This window comes from Trichoplax adhaerens, genomic scaffold, assembly GCF_000150275.1.
Source record: "Trichoplax adhaerens TRIADscaffold_1 genomic scaffold, whole genome shotgun sequence".
Classification (NCBI taxonomy): Eukaryota; Metazoa; Placozoa; class Uniplacotomia; order Trichoplacea; family Trichoplacidae; genus Trichoplax; species Trichoplax adhaerens.
Window position 1 is genome coordinate 5,438,407 of NW_002060943.1, and position 17,748 is coordinate 5,456,154.

The 17,748-nt window shown below is 35.0% G+C and overlaps 4 protein-coding genes across 4 annotated transcripts; 1 reads left to right on the forward strand and 3 right to left on the reverse strand.

The window, feature by feature from the left end:
* Positions 1-882: 882 nt before the first annotated feature.
* Positions 883-1,620, reverse strand: TRIADDRAFT_51860 (uncharacterized protein; the record flags this gene model as incomplete). Its single annotated transcript, XM_002108645.1, has 1 exon — positions 883-1,620. The coding sequence occupies one exon, from the start codon at positions 1,618-1,620 to the stop codon at positions 883-885; it is 738 nt and encodes a 245-aa protein (XP_002108681.1).
* A 2,091-nt stretch (positions 1,621-3,711) lies between these two features.
* Positions 3,712-5,502, reverse strand: TRIADDRAFT_18203 (uncharacterized protein; the record flags this gene model as incomplete). The annotated part of the gene is made up of 3 exons (XM_002108646.1): positions 3,712-4,071; positions 4,320-4,411; positions 4,806-5,502. 3 exons carry the CDS (start codon positions 5,500-5,502, stop codon positions 3,712-3,714), a joined length of 1,149 nt encoding a protein of 382 aa, XP_002108682.1.
* Positions 5,503-6,772: 1,270 nt separating this feature from the next.
* Positions 6,773-8,785, reverse strand: TRIADDRAFT_63178 (expressed hypothetical protein). Its single transcript, XM_002108647.1, has 3 exons — positions 8,727-8,785; positions 7,219-7,547; positions 6,773-7,149 (listed from the first exon to the last, which is right to left on the reverse strand). Exons 2-3 carry the CDS (start codon positions 7,525-7,527, stop codon positions 6,844-6,846), a joined length of 615 nt encoding a protein of 204 aa, XP_002108683.1. The 5' UTR covers positions 7,528-7,547; positions 8,727-8,785; the 3' UTR covers positions 6,773-6,843.
* A 7,587-nt stretch (positions 8,786-16,372) lies between these two features.
* TRIADDRAFT_51863 (uncharacterized protein) lies at positions 16,373-17,493 on the forward strand (the record flags this gene model as incomplete). The annotated part of the gene is made up of 5 exons (XM_002107857.1): positions 16,373-16,512; positions 16,657-16,786; positions 16,888-16,998; positions 17,077-17,231; positions 17,334-17,493. The coding sequence occupies 5 exons, from the start codon at positions 16,373-16,375 to the stop codon at positions 17,491-17,493; spliced, it is 696 nt and encodes a 231-aa protein (XP_002107893.1).
* Positions 17,494-17,748: the final 255 nt, after the last annotated feature.

Genomic DNA, 17,748 nt, shown 5'->3' on the forward strand with positions numbered 1-17,748 from the left:
TAAACTAGCTACTAATATAGAATATGTAATGAAGTAAGAATTAAAAAGCACGGAAGTTGCTTATAGTATTGGCAAAGTCATTAAGAGATATAAGAAGAGAGTAATGTTAAATTTGTGATTAATTTATAGTAAAATTAGAGTGATATTTATGTAAGCTAAAGATAAACCAGGTGGGGGGGGGGTGGGAAATGGATCAACACATCAAATTACTAGTTTTTCGTATATGTACGTAGCTTTATTTGGATAATGATTATTATGACAAGCCCCTTTAAAACAACTTTTAGATAAATGAATTCTAGCAATCGATACTGGTATAAACATAATTTTTGTTATCCAGGCTATAAATACTGCAATATGAACGTCCAAAAAAATCATATAGGGATAAGAAAGAAAGCTGCAACATAGCAGTGGTACATTTTTTAGTAAGCAGCACAAAATAGCTTTATTTTTTTTCACACTTTCTATTTTCGATAGTAAAAGATACCACTGAATGGATACGCAAGTAATCAACAACCAAAAGTGTATCCATGATGATTTCTTTTATTGTGAGACAAGTAGATTGCTGAATATAAAACCAAAAATGATTCGCTATAGACACATTCTAGCTAAGAAACTTCAAGGAAAATATGACCATTGTATTAATTATAATGAACTTCTTTTTTTATTACTTAGTACCAGAGTGTATAGAGTCAAGATGAAATAGTTAAAATGGCTTTGGTGGATGATTGGAGCAGAATTGACGTTAAGGAAAGCAGAAATAGGAAAGTCTACTAAATCAAATTGGAGTGATGATGGAAAATAATTTTGTAACTATACTACTACTATAGCAGTAGTAAAGGCCAATTTTTTTCAAGCATAACTATTTAAATTAGAATTGGTCTATTAAGCTTCGTTGAGTTCTTCTAATATACTATCTAACTCATCCTTGACAGCTTCACACTTACGTCTTTTTTCATCCAACAGATCATTGATTTCCCCTAGTTGACGATTTAACTGGCCTTTACGCCTATCTGCAGCTTCTAATCGAACATCAGCAGCCAAGAGACGCTCTTCTAGAGCTTTAATCTTGGCTTGGTAGTCTTCCTCTTGATCATTGGCTATTCTTTCAGCATCGTCTGCTTCCTTCAAGTTTTCATTAACTCCCTGTAATTCTCCTTCTAAATTAGTAATTTTAGAATCACTACTTGACGCCTTTTCAATGGCCCGTTGATGATCGCCTTCTAAAACTCTTAGTTTTCGTTCAGCTTCTTCAAATTGTCGTTCGGCTTCTTCAGTGGATAACTTGGCCGCTTTAAGGTCACTCTCAATTTGATCAATTCTTTCATCGTCAGCATAATCCACATCTTCAAGTCGTTTCCTTTCATTTTCTAAATCTAGATTGGAAGTCGATGCGGAATTTAACCTCGATTCAGCTTCGGATAAACGTTCTTCGGTACGATTTAAATCGCTTTCTAATAACGTTTTACGACGTATTAACGATGCAAGTTCTTGTTCAGCAATATCCAATCGACCACAAGCTTCTTTACGAGCTACTTCCGATTCGTCCGCTCGTGTATTAGCTTCTTCCGTGTCTTGCTTAAGCTCTTCCAACTTTTTCTTAATCTGTTCCATCTTAGCCATAGGTGATCGAGTTATTGCGCTACAGTCTTGAACTGCAGGATATATATATATATATAAAAAAGGAAAAGGATCGAGTAGATTTTTGCAAGGATAACGCCCCTACCTAGAGAAATAGATTGCTTTTAGTCCCTTGACGTATCAACGTTTCAACCTGCGCACCCAAACCGTGCCGATAAAATAATAGCTGACAACACAACACTCTATGACACCCTCTTCTGATTGGTGGAAAGGATATCTATTGTTTGCATTGTTAACGCTGTCTTGAGAAGGCTTCTTCGACTATGGATTGCTACGTCTATAATAATATCTATACTTGGCAGTCATGTTAGCGTATCAGATTGCACAGTCAAAACGGGCACGCTGATAGAAGAATAGGCCGTATAGATAATGTCTATTATATCAATGTTATCTAATAGACTGTATAGATTACTCGGTAATAGAGTACGCTATGATTAGGACAGCAGTGCTGGTTGAGTAGAAGGGGTATAGCATAATGTTATGTTGAAATACATGAATCACGTACTGTAGATTGCCTTATTACTAAACTTTCTGCATCATAAATGAATGCTATTGTCGTACGTGTTAGTTACTACGGCATTTCATGAATACATTTAGTGCTACAAAATGAGATAGCTAGCCATGAAAGCCGTCGGTGCTGGACAAGAATACTAATGATGTCATAACATTCCATAATAATGACTTCATTTATTATGATAATAATTCAGGCAGACCAGTAAATTTCACCTATTTCAGCATTTTCAATAAGTTGTCGTATCTTCTTAACATTACGATTAATTAATAGCATATGGGAGCTAAATAAATCAACTGTTATCTTTCAGATAATAAATACAGCATAATACTGTGCTGTACTGGTGCATGACGTTCTTTGGTTAAATATTGAAAATCATGAGTCACTGTCACACTGGTCGTAAGAAGTAACATGACCTATATTTGCGATAGGCCCATTAATATTGACGTATCCATATGCGTAATGCCGACATCTATGTACATTGTACAGTATATACGATGTTATGCATCTTAAATAACAGAATAGAATTCATTTAAAAGGCATACAGTTCGTAAGCAGAAGCATACAGTAGACTGTCACAAATAGGTACATGCAGTTTCAGATCAACCGTAAGATTTTGTAAAACAAAATGGTACCGCATCGAGAGTAGCTATAATGGTTGATACATTTCATACATTAACAGATTACGTTAATTTAGTACCAATCGGCAGTAGCTGTAAAGGTACATTGGTACTCCATGACTACTAATACAGTACCGCCAATTTTCGCAATCAGATCGCATTACTGATATTCTCAAACTAACCTCCAGAGGCAAGCTAAATCCCATTGACTTAATAGCAAATTTGCTTCTTCAATCGATTTGCAGTATTCAACAACTACTAGCAGCTATAGCTCCAAAAATTAATGTCAACTTTGACGTGACATTCCAATCTGAAAAATTTTAACATGCTTTTCCAATCAACTATGTCATGCATCATTATGTCCATTAACCGGCACTACAAAGATGGAAATCACTAGTAGACTTAATACTCACCTTTATACAGTAGATTATTTGGTAAGCATATTATATCACATGCATGTACGTGCTGCATTAACTTAAATGTTTACTGCACTGGAAGAATAAAAATAAATTTCAAAGCAATTGCTGCTGTCATTTCGTACACAGTAGATTTTATTTTCGAATACACTATGCCTTTACATCAGAATCATGATATATTTTTATTAAACGAAATACTGTATACAATAACCGATAGAATATTGACTAAGCAACGTAAAATCGTTCGAGGCTGAATGAATGAATCTGGAAAAATTTATGCATGATCTTACATTGCATTTACTAATTCAAGGTAAAGTAGATTTAAATACTTTGTCATCAAATAAACGTTCAATGATTACTAGGCTTTCTGACAAAATATTTACATATTAGAAATAGCTTATAGCTTCATCGTTACTGCTCTATATCGTGTCCCTGAAAAAGTTATGCTCAACTTCATAAACAAGCAATCCAACAAGTATCTGATATTACAAGATACATATAATTTAATGAAATTTGATCAAGATATTTAAAAATCAATTTGACACCTAAAATGAAATTGGAATTTATTAGCTTTGACTGCTAGCCTTGTTGCATCCTTGGATTTAATCTTTTGACTAATTTCACGGACTTTGTTATGTCGCTTTATAAATGACTTTGATAGAGCAGCAGTAGTATTCCATCCTATTACTTGGTACTGAGACATCAAGTTACTCTTAATTGCTCGTTTTTCAGCAGGCGTCATGGCTGGAAGATTGGAAAATTGTTGCTTATAAAATACTCTTAATGATCGATGGCCTATACGATTTCCGTTGGGTAGTATCAGCGTCATGCCATCATCAGATAACTGAATGTCTTTAGCAACAGCAGCAACGTCTTCATCTTCATCCTAAAGGAATATAATTATTGGTTATCAGGACGAAATAAACTAATAAAGGGTACGTATATACCTTTTATACTTTGTTATAACAATTACTAGGTTAGGCAATTCTAATCTACACCATATAGCATGATGTAGCATGAGCGAATTAGCTTTAAATTAGTCGCTACTATACAGGTATTCTACGTATTGTTAAATATCGTAAGAATTACTGCAGCTAAGGTTTACGAACGAACGTTCTTCAGGCAACAACTTACGCCTTCTACATGGTCTGGATAACTACTACTAAAATCGTAGAAGTCGGAATATTCAAGCATTGATTCTTCATCATCGGAAAATTTACAATGTCCTGTAAATAAAGATAAGATATGAGTCTAAAATATACGTCATGTCTAGTTCTTATCTAGCATCAAATTTGGGTTTAAAACTTTGTGTCGTGTTGTTACGATAAATGATACTAAAATTAGCAAATACACTTGGGCAGTGTCTAGTTTCTTACAACGCAAAGCAGCAATAAATTGACTGGTCTTCTTTAGCATTAATTAGCATAAGACAAGTACTATTTGTAAGTACTGTACAGCGGATGTGGAGAATCTCTTACAGGTAATGTAAAGCCATGAAAACTAATCTATATAAGGGGTACAGCATCTTGTCGTATCGAGAAATGTTCTTTACGCTTTGTAGATCATAATGGAGTAATCGAACATGTATACGTCATTCATAGCCATAGTATTCTAACCTACCTTTGTCAAGCATGTGATTTTTCACCGCTTCTAAGGTCTGAAATGCCTTTCCTTTATCGTTGCAATATAAACACTCGCATCCAATTGATATCTTTTGACATAAATATTCCATAAAGCCTTCAATATTCGTTAAGTATTGGATATTGGGTATAAAAAAACTGTGCGATCGCATCATATGTCGTAAATTGGACTGGAGATTAACACTTTCATGTGAACAAAATAAGCAATCATTAATCGTTAATTGGTATTCTTCAATTTCCTCCTCGTCATGACTTTCTTCTTGACGCTCTTCTTCCACGCTGGATTTTTCTTGATGGTTTTCAGTTTTTGTTTCATCAGTTCTTTTCGACTTTGATTTCAACACATAATCGCGGTGTTTTTTTGATTTTAAATGATTTTCTAAAGTGGATTGGTTGTTAAAATATTTCTTACAGGAATTACAAGCATAACCATGATTCTGTTGATTGACTTCATTTTGAGCTCGATCCCTGGCTGCTAATACCCGAACTTGAAAATCTGCAGCTGTTACTGCTGGCATATTAGCTACCTTGCGCTTTAAATTGTACCGGTGCCAATCCGATTTATAATGAGCGCGTTGCAGCTCTGCTTCACGAAAAGCTATACCGCATGCCAGGCATGTATATTTCTTGTTCCTATTTGCCGAGATGTCGGATGAAGAATCCTCTTGTATTTCCATCATGATTTGTGCACTGGAGAACAAGTGTTGCGTTGCTTGAGTTATAAGTCAAGAAAATCTGACTCAGCACAACCAGTCTATCTATTAATAGTACATTTCATTCCTACAGTATAGTACAGGAATATGCCCAGTCAGGGAAAGTTGTACGCATGCGCTGTATAGTACGTAGTGTCATGCGCGAGGGATCTAGTACCATGTGATGTCATTCCATCATGCAGTCAGTAGTGGGTACTTAGAAGTTCCTGATGAAAGCTTCAGACGAACAGACATTTTTACAAGATACCAACTCAAAGTTGGAAATATCGAAAAATAGCGCACTTAATATGCAATTTCTTAGTCACTGGCACCCTAATTAAAAACATTTATGGCGTTATTTAAGTACTTTTATGTAGAAGTTAGCCACATAGAATTCATTGAAATATTACTTAATTTCTTGTATAGTATACTGTACAGTATCGTCGACTCGTGGACTACTCCTGTACTAGAAAAAAATCGAGCGAGATTCTTGTAATTTTCTATCTACAGTCATAGGCTACTAAATACTTTGCGGAAGTATTTACTAGTTTAGGCTACAGTATACGAGTAGTATGCTAACGTAGTCATTTTTGATATTTAGTTGCTTAAGTAAGAGCGAAGAATGAAGATAGGCTACAATAAAGAGTCAGGGACTGTATTAATTATAGTATTTGTAGCTGTTTTCAACAAGTGATACACAGTATAAGCATATTACATATTATTATACTCTCTACCACTCCTCACCCAACCTTATCGAGCAATATTCTGGATTTCATATTACGAGATTGTAGCACAAGCAATAGCATGAACTATTGACCACAGATTAATGCGTTCACATGTAGAGTTGTTACTACTGAATCGTAGATAGCAAAGAGCAAGTTTCGTAAAGCAGTTGGGATAGAAAGTCACTAACTTCTACAGTAATTCCGGATACCTCTCAAATGATACTCCAGGTTTGATTGAACAGTACAGATATTACTTCTCTACGCGTATCTAGTAGAACTTGCATATGTAAAGTTTACGTGATAAATCATGCCCTACTGCATGAGTACTATCAATTGGTGCTATTCGTCATCTGAAGATTGATAGTTCAGTGCTATACATTTAATAATCAACAACGTTCGCTGAACAATAAACAACCTAAATAGTCTGTGCAAGGTAATCGTCCTTAATGAATAACCTTCACGATCATTTGGTAAATCAGAATAAACTAACATGTTGTTGGCAATCAACTTGTACACGCATTTAAAACACTCACAGTATAAGTTTTCTTTTATTTTACATAAACAATGATGCTAACAATGAACATATCAGGTGAAAAATTATCTATCGAAATCTCTTCAACTGTAGAGTGTTACGACGCTTCCAACCGCCTCTACGAGAGCTACCAATAACCTTGGTGTAACGATGACCCTTGCCCAAACCACGGTTTTTCCTTCCTGCTGAAGTCAGGCCACGTAATTCACGATGTTTATGAACAGGATTACATATCCAGTTGATACGTGCATCACGGGTAATAGCCTTGTGAGCAGGATCAACCACAATTACTTCATAATATTTATAAACAGAGTCTTCGCATACCCAGTAAGAATTGAGTACACGTAAGCCGCCACAGGCACGACCGACACGCTCCTGGAAAATGAAGTGACAATTCAATTATTGACAAATAACAAGCAACGATCAAGTGGGTTTAGAAATTACCTCAGCAACAGATTGTAAACTTCTTTGAAATTTGAGCTGGTTTACACCCTGGTTGGTAGGTTTACCCATTGTTGCACCTTTCCTGACCATACGCTTACGACCACCACGTCGTACTCGAGCACGATAGATGACATAGCCTTGCTTAGCTTTGTAGCCAAGTTTTCGTGCTCTATCAGGACGTGTTGGATGATTGACACGGTGCACGGATGCCAACTGACGGTAGTACCAGGTGCGGATACGCATCGTGTATCGCAACAAGTCAGATTGTTTCTTTTTATGCAATTCTTCTAAATACCTGTATGCTCCCATTTCGTTATAACTACAAATAACTAGAAAAAAGAAAAGGAGTTTACACAAGGTAAATTGTCTAATCGCTAAAGGCGTATCATAATCTGCAATAAAACAAGAATGAATGTATGACTATTTTAATGGCAGTTATCATTATCAAATACACCCATACATTGGCGATAGACATGTTCATTTAATTGAAGGTATACAATATGTGGATCACCTAGAAGTGCAGAGATATGCATACGAATGACTGGCTACTGTACGCATAGGATTTGCTAGTCTAAACTTTAAATGCCAAGAAAATACACCAGTATAGCGATTTTCCATAACATGAAAAGCAATCTAAGCATAGCAGAGTGTACTCTTCAATCGGTGAAACTTTCTAACCTATTGATTCGTCGTTTTCACAACACGCAGTATAGCAAAACTCTGTTTCAATAGGTTAAGGTGCTACTCTAATAGCTGCGAGTTCAACCCTTGGTCGATTCATGGGTAGACAGTAGCAACACGATTAAGACTACCGCAAGTGAAGGTATTTAAAAGTCGGTGGTTTACAATTAAAATAAGTCTAGTACTGTATATATCTTCCATCATGCTGAAAATACAGCGCAACTTTTCTCATTTTTCAATAACAATATTTCCCTGGTCTACATGGACAAAAGCTGCAAGCTTTTAGACAAGAACAATTTCAATTTCTGCATGCAGTTGCTGTACTGTTTAATTATATACAGTGTTGGCTGTAACATTTTCTGATCTCTCGCATTTGCAAACCTTGGAGAAGCTGCATGCAATTCGATACTTTGTATGCTTGTACAGTACTGAATCTAGTAAGTGGCGTACTCTACTTGCTTAACGATTACGGAAAGATTGGTAACAAAAGATGAAAATATGACATCTTACAACTCTGACACTTTCAAATGGCTAGAAGATAACCTACTCGATAACTAGGTAGTTTACTACAAAGTCTAACAGATTCTTTATGGCCAATGTATTTGATAGTGATCTATCAAGTGTACAAGTGGTAGTGAGATTGATAGTGTTGTGTAATGTCAAAAGTGCAGGACTTAAAATCATCAACAGCAAAAATAAGCGAGTTATCGGGACGAATTGATTTTAAAAATGGTTGTGGAACATCATTAGAAAGTTAATTTTTAAAATTTGACGAACAAATATGAACGATGGTGTTTTAGCTGTTTGATTTTTCAAAGATATCTTACCGACGGCCAAGGAAAAGATGGATGCACGTCGTCGATTTCTCGATAAACGTCGCAGAAGGAAGGAGGCGAGAAGCGCACATGCGTATATAGTGAATAACAGTACTGTACACCGTACAGTGTACTGTACTGTAGAGGTACAGTACGTACTGTACAGTACAGTACAAAGAAAAGAAGGCAGTTTTTACTATTTTTAGTTTTACCCTACTGTACTGAGTACTGACTGCCTGTTCTGTACAGTACTGTACTGTAGTCTGTAGGAACCAGAATGAACTGTGGAACTCAATTGTTGCTCTACACTAGTTAAAAGTTGCCCACTTGCATTGAGGACATGCACACTATTACACATTACAGCACGATACTGTACAGTATGCCGCTTGCCAGCCAACATCATGCGGTAAAGAACACTACAGTACTATCTCGGTAACTTTAGCAGACACTATGTACTGTACGGCAGTATGGGATTCTACAGTACACTGTACAGTAGAATTTGCACTCTACAATACAGTACAGTACTGTAGAATCCTGTACTGTACAGTGTACAGTACTGGATGTAGAAATGCTCTTTCACAACTGTGCAGATTCTACTGGGTAAAGTTGTCCCTTTTGGGCCACCGTACGGCAGTACCTAGAGTACCTGTGTTGGTTCAAATCACGACTCTACGTCAAAAATTTGACAAAATCAAATTCATATTCAGGTACTCAAATGGGTCTTGTATCTCAACATCAATGAATATTGTACGCAGTGCAAAATTGAAGCTTCAAATTTTGTTTTGATTAAGAAGCGAATTCAAAGGTACAGTACCGTCATAGACTGACTACTCAAGAAAAACTTGGATTACTTTCTCTCACTCCTCTAAAAGGAAGTTTTTCTTTTTCCAAGAGAAAGAAAGTAACCCATTTTTTCCTGATTGGTCCCTGCCACAGGATTCCATTGGACACAGCAAGCAACGGCGCCTTGCCATGTGATCTACTGTACAGTGTACAGTACAAAGCGTACAGTACATGAACTCAGTGACTCCGAAAGTGCGAATATTGATTGTACTGTACTGTACAGTGTCACTATCATGAAAAGCGAGTACTGTACAGTACTCTGTACAGAACGCCCGTCTGAACTTACAGTACAGTACTGTACAGTACAGTACTGGACGCCCAGGCCAGGCCAGGATAGGATAGGATAGGATTTATTATGGGATAAGTACAGTACAAGTACTGTAAAGGGAAGGGCGTGTCCCACGCCCATTACGCTGTCAATCACCTACGATTCTCTATTGTACCGCCCACTACAGTACAACTCTACAGTGTGCAGTACTGTCATACTGTACTGTAAAGTTCAGTCAACTCTATTTATTTACAGTACAAAGCAAACTACAAGCACCCTGCAGGGTAGTCCAAATTGCCAGCTGATTGTTCACATGGGAGACACTGTACTGTATACGGATTGCAGTATCGATCACTATTCGAGCGTTCAACGTACTGATACTTTATTATTTATTGTCGCTGCTGCTGCTACTGCTGCCACGGTCGAGTCATGCCGTTCAACACGACTCCATTTACAGTACTGTACGTACAGCAGTACAGTTACAGTAGTCATCCCGCTCAACACGTCAATCGTCTTGCAACACGACTCCATCTACAGTACGTACAGCAGTAGAGTTACAGTAGTCATCCCGCTCAACACGTCAATCGTCTTGCAACACGACTCCATCTACAGTACGTACAGCAGTACAGTTACAGTAGTCATCCCGCTCAACACGTCAATCGTCTTGCAACACGACTCCATCTACAGTACGTACAGCAGTACAGTTACAGTAGTCATCCCGCTCAACACGTCAATCGTCTTGCAACACGACTCCATCTACAGTACGTACACCACAGTAAATCGCTTGCAAGGCATCACAGTCAACGTTGGACATGAGCTCACACGTACCGTCACTCTCGATCAGCTGATGACACCCAATGATGACGGAGGCTTCTTTAATAACGCCATCTTAAAACTAATATTGACATAACATCACATTTCCTTAGCTGATTCTTGCTTCTAAATCCTTCAGGATAAGGATAGCATTGAGTGGAATTCTCACTGCTAAGCTTGGATCGAGCTATTTGGCCTGATCAGACATTAAATTGCATTGGTTCTGCTCCTTTGGCGTACACGTACAAGCGTAGAAGAGAGACGGGCTTAGACACGGCCGACCCAAGCCAGTCGTTGACTTGGACATGACCATGACCGACGAAAATTTTCTGTAAGTAAAGATCCATTGAAATGGCCAAAAGGAGAAGAAATAACTACTAGGGTTGTTCTTCTCTTTGTACAATACTTGAGTACTAGTCTATCGTTGAAGAGAACAAGATTCAAACAGGACTTTTACTAGGCAAAATGAAAACGATAAAGAAGCAATTTGAACTGTCATACAGTAACCGACTTGACAGGTCCTGGTTACAGTCATGCATGGCGACAAAGACTAGTCCTACTTGAAGAGATCGAAACGGATCTACAAATTGTATCATAGACTTCTCTCTTAGACCTTGATTATTTTGACTAGACAAGTCTTGTTTTACCTTGTTCAACCTCAGTATTACTCATGAAGGACAGCCTACTGTGATATTCAATTGGATTAGTCATGGGGATAAACAACCCAGTTAGTACAAAGTGTTAATGTTTTCCTTTTTTTTCTTCTCTATCATGACGATGTATATAGCGCCGAATGGATTGAGGTCCTTGAACCTCGCTCACAGAAATCCATGGTTGTCAGTTATAAAACTGGCCAGATTTTATTACAGCCACCCGATGGAGAGCAAGCGTAAGTGCAATAACTTCAAACATGTTGAAATTATAAAATCCAAAAAATTTTGAAATTTCAATGAAAACATGTCATACAAAAACAAGTTGAAAAGGAAAAAATTTCCCTGCAAAATCATATCTGCTCGATTGTCCTTGTCCACATTACTAACCAGTGAATTTCCTTTGACATATAAAATTAAGCTAGAATGCTAGCATCAATCCACTCTATCCACTCTTATCCATTCATAGTCATTATACATAGAATCCAACCAGAATATTCTACTTTACCCTATGTGATCATCATTAAATGTGTTTACTTAACTGATTACAGTACGTATATTGATAACCAAGTTAGCAAAATATACCACTGGCCGTTGCAGAGATTGAATTTTTTTTTCTCCAACTCAACCAATTTGCGATGAACTACATTGTCGAGGTGAATTTATCTTACTGGCTATAGAAAACAAGCCATTGCTTTCAAACTTGATCAAACACCGTTAGTACAGTATACAGTATCACGATAGAAGCGAATGTTGATATACTGCAATGTTTGGGCATAGCTTGTGGCCCGCCTGAAAACCTTCAAATTCCATTCTCTCTTCATAAGTAGTGATGCAGTTTTAATCTAATCAAGGGTAGTGCTAAAATCGATTACTTTCCATCTTAACCAACTTATCTTGAATAGATTTTATCCATCTCGGGAAATGATTACACATATCAATCTTGTAATTGGTTTTTGCTATTCGTATTCTATTCTTTACACTAAATCATGACTAGATCCAATCTCTAAAAATGATTCCTATCACTTCAATACGTTAAGACAGGGATTAACTTCTAATCGATACGTAGGCGTACCTATAAAAAATTTGCAGTAACGTTTTATGTCATGATGATGAAGGTCTTGTACAAAATTATTTTGCATTTTGATTGAAGTATTTTTTTATCATGTTAGTAGAGTTGAGATTAAGTAGAAATCTCAAGTAAAGAAGTAAATATCACCATTAAATCCTATTGCTCTGACTTCTAGACTAACCATTTTTACTCGGTAAACGCAAAATAAAAAATTAAAGAAAGTGCTAGAAAAATGAGCTAACATTTTGAATGACTTCAGTACAGGAATATACTCTACTATATTTAGTTAATTGTTTTCGATGGCAATAGAGACACTTTTTTTCTTTCGATAAATCGATATGAATACATATAGCAGAGAGTGATGGATTATTATTACTGGTTTTACCATTGTTGACATTTATATCCTCATGCTCATTTTTTTTTACAAGTGACTACAACATTGTACAGTACTAATCTCGCTGCAGTCGTTCCAAAAATTATCGTAGTCCCAAACTGAATACTAACCATGTTTAGCGATAACAAATTGCATCATCTTTGCTACTTATTTGGGTAAAGAAAAAATAATAGAATCTATTATCAAACATGAAATAGCCCGTTAGGAATGGTCTTCATTAAGTCAAGTTCATTGAAAGCGGCTAATGTAGTCATAATCGAATAAACCATATGCTGTTACTAATAAAGATCTTACCCAATACAAAAGGAGCTTAAACTCAATAATTGAATTGAACACCAAAGGAGGAAGTTCGACTCATGGAAGAATGCTATAGTATTATTGTTAAAACATAATGCAAAAGATGAGAGATTATTCATCGCTATAATACTCAGGGTGATTAAATAGGAAACAAGAACTAACTTTAGCATGTAGATGTTCGGCATTGAGTAATAAAATGCTGTACATAATATCATACCATGCTGTAATGTAGATTATTTCAAGTAGAGACTACTAAAAGAAAATGGTATCAATTTTTTTTCTTTGACCAGCAATTTTTTTTTCTCTAGTTTTGTTAACGAGTTTCTATCACAACTAACATTTTTTATTTTTTCATCATTAATTTATTGTCAGTCTCTTCTGTCCTGATATGTCACTTTTATAAACTATAACGCTGCTTCCTAAAGATTGCATACTTTACTTCACGTAGGATAGCGGCCGCATATTATTTATTGAAGTGACTTTTCTTCGTTAATGGAAACTCCGAGCTAGATTGCATTGATTAGTTCTTACAGATAATTATCATTGATAGCATGAATAACTTTTAGTAAATACAGTACAGTGTAATTGTAACTTACTAATGGGATCGTTGTACTCGCTGGAAGGGAGAAAATTACTTCTACTAATCCTACCGACCAGTTGTAGAATTTAGAACCGTTTAATAATTAACGTAAACTTTAATCAAGTCGACACCTATTTCTAATTTATCCCTACACTCTCTAATCGTACGAGTATAAACTCACCTTTTCCAAAAAAAACAAATTGTTCAGCAACATAGTTACGACTTGTATATTGTGATTCATTCATTTTCGCAAACTTACATATATAATATATATATATAACGTGTATCATTATCATAATTGTAGATGATTTATCAATTGAACTAGTTAAACCTTCAATGCATGATTAATTACATTGCATTTCATCTTTGAAATTTATGGTATGCGTACGCTTTTACTCGAATCTTGTGGTGATACCTTGCCTTATCACAAAACTAGACTAAAATAGAAATTCGTATTATAATACTACAATCAGGAAACTGTTACTACACTTTCTGTCTATATAATTTATAAATTTTTGCTAAAATAATGCTACTAAAATGACTTACACTTTGTACTGTAATTTATGACACTTTATCGCCTTCTAAAACTTTACCACCTGAATGAGTAAATTAATATGCAATTCTATTTAATAATTATAATCAGTATCATATGTAAAAAATATTAAAAAACATTGATTAACTAATTCAAGTAAATAATATCAACTCTTTTGTGACTATTGCAACTAAACACTATATCAAATACTCATTCAAGAGTATAAAACTGTAAAAGAACTACACAGTAGGCAACTCTTAAAATTACAATCCCCTAACTACTCTTATTTAAGCAACCACAATGTACTGTCATCTTGTTGAAATTGTTACATTCTCATGTCGTTATTTCTGTGTTACTCAAATTGTAGGCGAAAAGTCGACAACAAAGTATGGTGGGAATTTTATGATATTATAACAAACAGCTTTTATTATTATAATGCAGTATCACGCCAGACATTATGGGAGAAACCAAGCAACGTTGATATCATACCATTAACTGTAGTGCAGGTAAATGATTACTTAATAGTCTAAAATCATACCATTTTCATTCATTGTGTTCTAAAACGTATCATGAAATAAATCATATCCTATTCATTTAATTTAAAAAACTTCTTCGGAAATCTTTTATTTCTCCAATTTAAACCTTGTATGGGTTTATAACTTACGATACTTGCTTAATTAACAACAACAAGCCAATTATGTGCTTATAGTTACAAATAGTTGAATGGTCATAAGGATTGGCACTTTTGGAACTAGAGTCATCATAAATATAAATTTACATATAATCTTATGTAAAATGAATTAATTGAAAAATGACTCAAGAATGCTCTTTTCATTTGATTATACTTTCTAATATAATCCAGGAATTTGTACAGCGGAGAGCAGTAAATAAATCACAACCTTCTAACAATGAAACAGGTAAATCAATGATATTTTTTGTTGAAATAGTTATCACCACTACTGTTGTAATAGGAAGGATTTATATTCTAAATTAGTACCTTCATTAGCAATGTATTCGTTCTAACGTCTGATTATGATATTGATATATATGCATATATATCGATTATTGTACAGAGGGCACACCATCCAATAACGCTGAAATACCTGAAAATAACCAAATTAATGGAAATAATGATATTGATACGAATGAATCTACAGCAGCTGACACAGTTGAAACTACTAGGCAAGACATAGATTTTTCTGATTCAAATAAAAACATTTTTATAATATTATCTAAATTAGAATATCCATGTGGTCTCACTAAATGTGATAACTAAAATGTTATAAAGGTATTGCATGAATATAAATGTATTCATGGTTTCATAATCATATTACTTTCTTTCGCATAGTGCTACTCGAGATCATAATAATAATAATATCGATAGTAATGCTATACCTTCAACTGATCGATCAACCGAAACAACGAATTCAAGTGTTGCACCAGATGTAACAGATTCCGCACCAACACCAGCGCGCCAGGACCAAAACATGTCGAGTCCTGATTCAACATCCACTGTCACTAGTGTATCAACAAACTCTATTGTAAATCCTGTTACAAATCCTGCTCCAAAATCTCCTAAGGTATTGAAGTGATTTTTTCAATTATACTACTAATAAATTATTTTTATAGTTCATCATATTTATCAACTGTTGGCACTTACTTTTCTTAAGCATTATCAGATAGAACGTCTTGAGAATTATAAAAAAGGTAGTCCAAATTTAACAGAATACGCCAAAACTTATTGTGCCAAACATAGCAAAGGTGTTTTCATTTTCAAGAAAAAAATTTCTATCGCAGATTTACTATCGTGGTCAAAGGTAATTCATACTTGTTACAGTTATTGTCACATTTAATTGCTCGTTAATATTATAATCTACGTTTAATCTTTCGTTTTATTAAATTATTGATATTGCAATAATTTTGTAGGAATTAATCAAAAAACCACTTTTAATGACGACTGATAAGAAATTTAAGAAGGAATCAATCGAATTTTTTAAATATATCCTAAAGTTTTTTAATCCAACGACCAAACATGATATTTGTTATAGACTACAATAGAAGTTATAACAATAACAATAATTTCATTATTTCCACTAGGTTAATATGTTCATATACGTACAATGTAGTAACACAATAAGTAAAAAATTTAAGAAAGAAATCATAGTAGCACGTTATTTCTCTTTAATGATTAGTACCTATTCAAATATATATGGGTGATCGCCCCAATAGACCCTTCATTGAACCAGATAAAATTGCTCTAGATTTATGCACTAAAGGATGGAGAAGTAAAGGTATCCGCGATGAAATATTTCTTCAGCTTTGTAAGCAAACAAAAAGGAATAATAATGTGTAAGTCCAATGATAATAGTTAGCATACTGCATAGCCGCTACTATTGAAATTGCATTCGAATTACTAACCAACGTGTATTATGGTCTTATGAAAAATATCTTAATAATTTTTTCTATTTCGTGACTTGATAATCGCCTCCACAGTGACAGCTTAATTAAAGGATGGGAGCTTTTTGCTATCTTCCTGGAAATGTTTCCTCCTTCTACCAAATTTCATTCCTATCTCGATGGCTATTTTCAGACTAATACAGGAGAAACAATAGGAAATAATAAGGTAGAATTATGCATAGTAATAAATAATCTCATTTCATTATTAGTATCCATTGAAAAAAGGTGAACTTGCTCAATCTACATACTATTGGATTATATTTTCAGATTTCAGTTGCGGAATATGCAGTCTACTGTGTGAGACGATTGCAGAGATCTAAGGCCAGCCCTAAGAAGGGCAACAATGATCCATCGTTACAAGAAGTTATACACGTGAAGGTATATGGTATATAATTTTACTTTTATTTGTCCATACTGGCATATTGATGGTAGTTTTATTATATCTTAAATTTATAGAATACAGTTATTGAAAAATCACAATTTGGTAGCACTGTAACGGAAGTAATGGAAGTACAAAAAAAGCGGTATCCAGAAAGAAAGATACCATGGATACTGTCTACTTTAGCAGAAATTGTGTTAAGGATGGGTCTTACAACCGAAGGAATCTTTAGGTAAAGAAATGAATGTAGCTGTGATACCTCTATTCCTAGTATGGTGCAATGTTACCATTCTATAGATTAAACAAACTGACTAAATTCATTTTATTATCATAGAGTACCGGGAGATAGTGATGCAGTGAATGCGTTAAAAGTTCACATGGATCAATGGAATAAACCAACATCTGCATTATTACCTGATTGTCATGTACCTGCATCATTATTAAAATTATGGTTTAGGGAATTATGGGAACCTCTTATTCCTGAAAGATTCTAATATCCTTCACAATTCTATTATAGTTAATGTTGTTGAGGAAAATTTTAAATACGGTGGTTTGAAAAGTTTTGATATTATTCGCTCTTACTATGTCAACACTAATGCTATTTTTAAGCCTTAACTGTTGATAATAATACTTGTATAGAGCACTGTAGAGAGCGTGAGCAAGTTATAAATGTCGTCGAAAGTTTACCAGACGATAATCGTCGAACACTAACGTATTTAATACGATTTCTTCAGGTCCGACTTGACAAC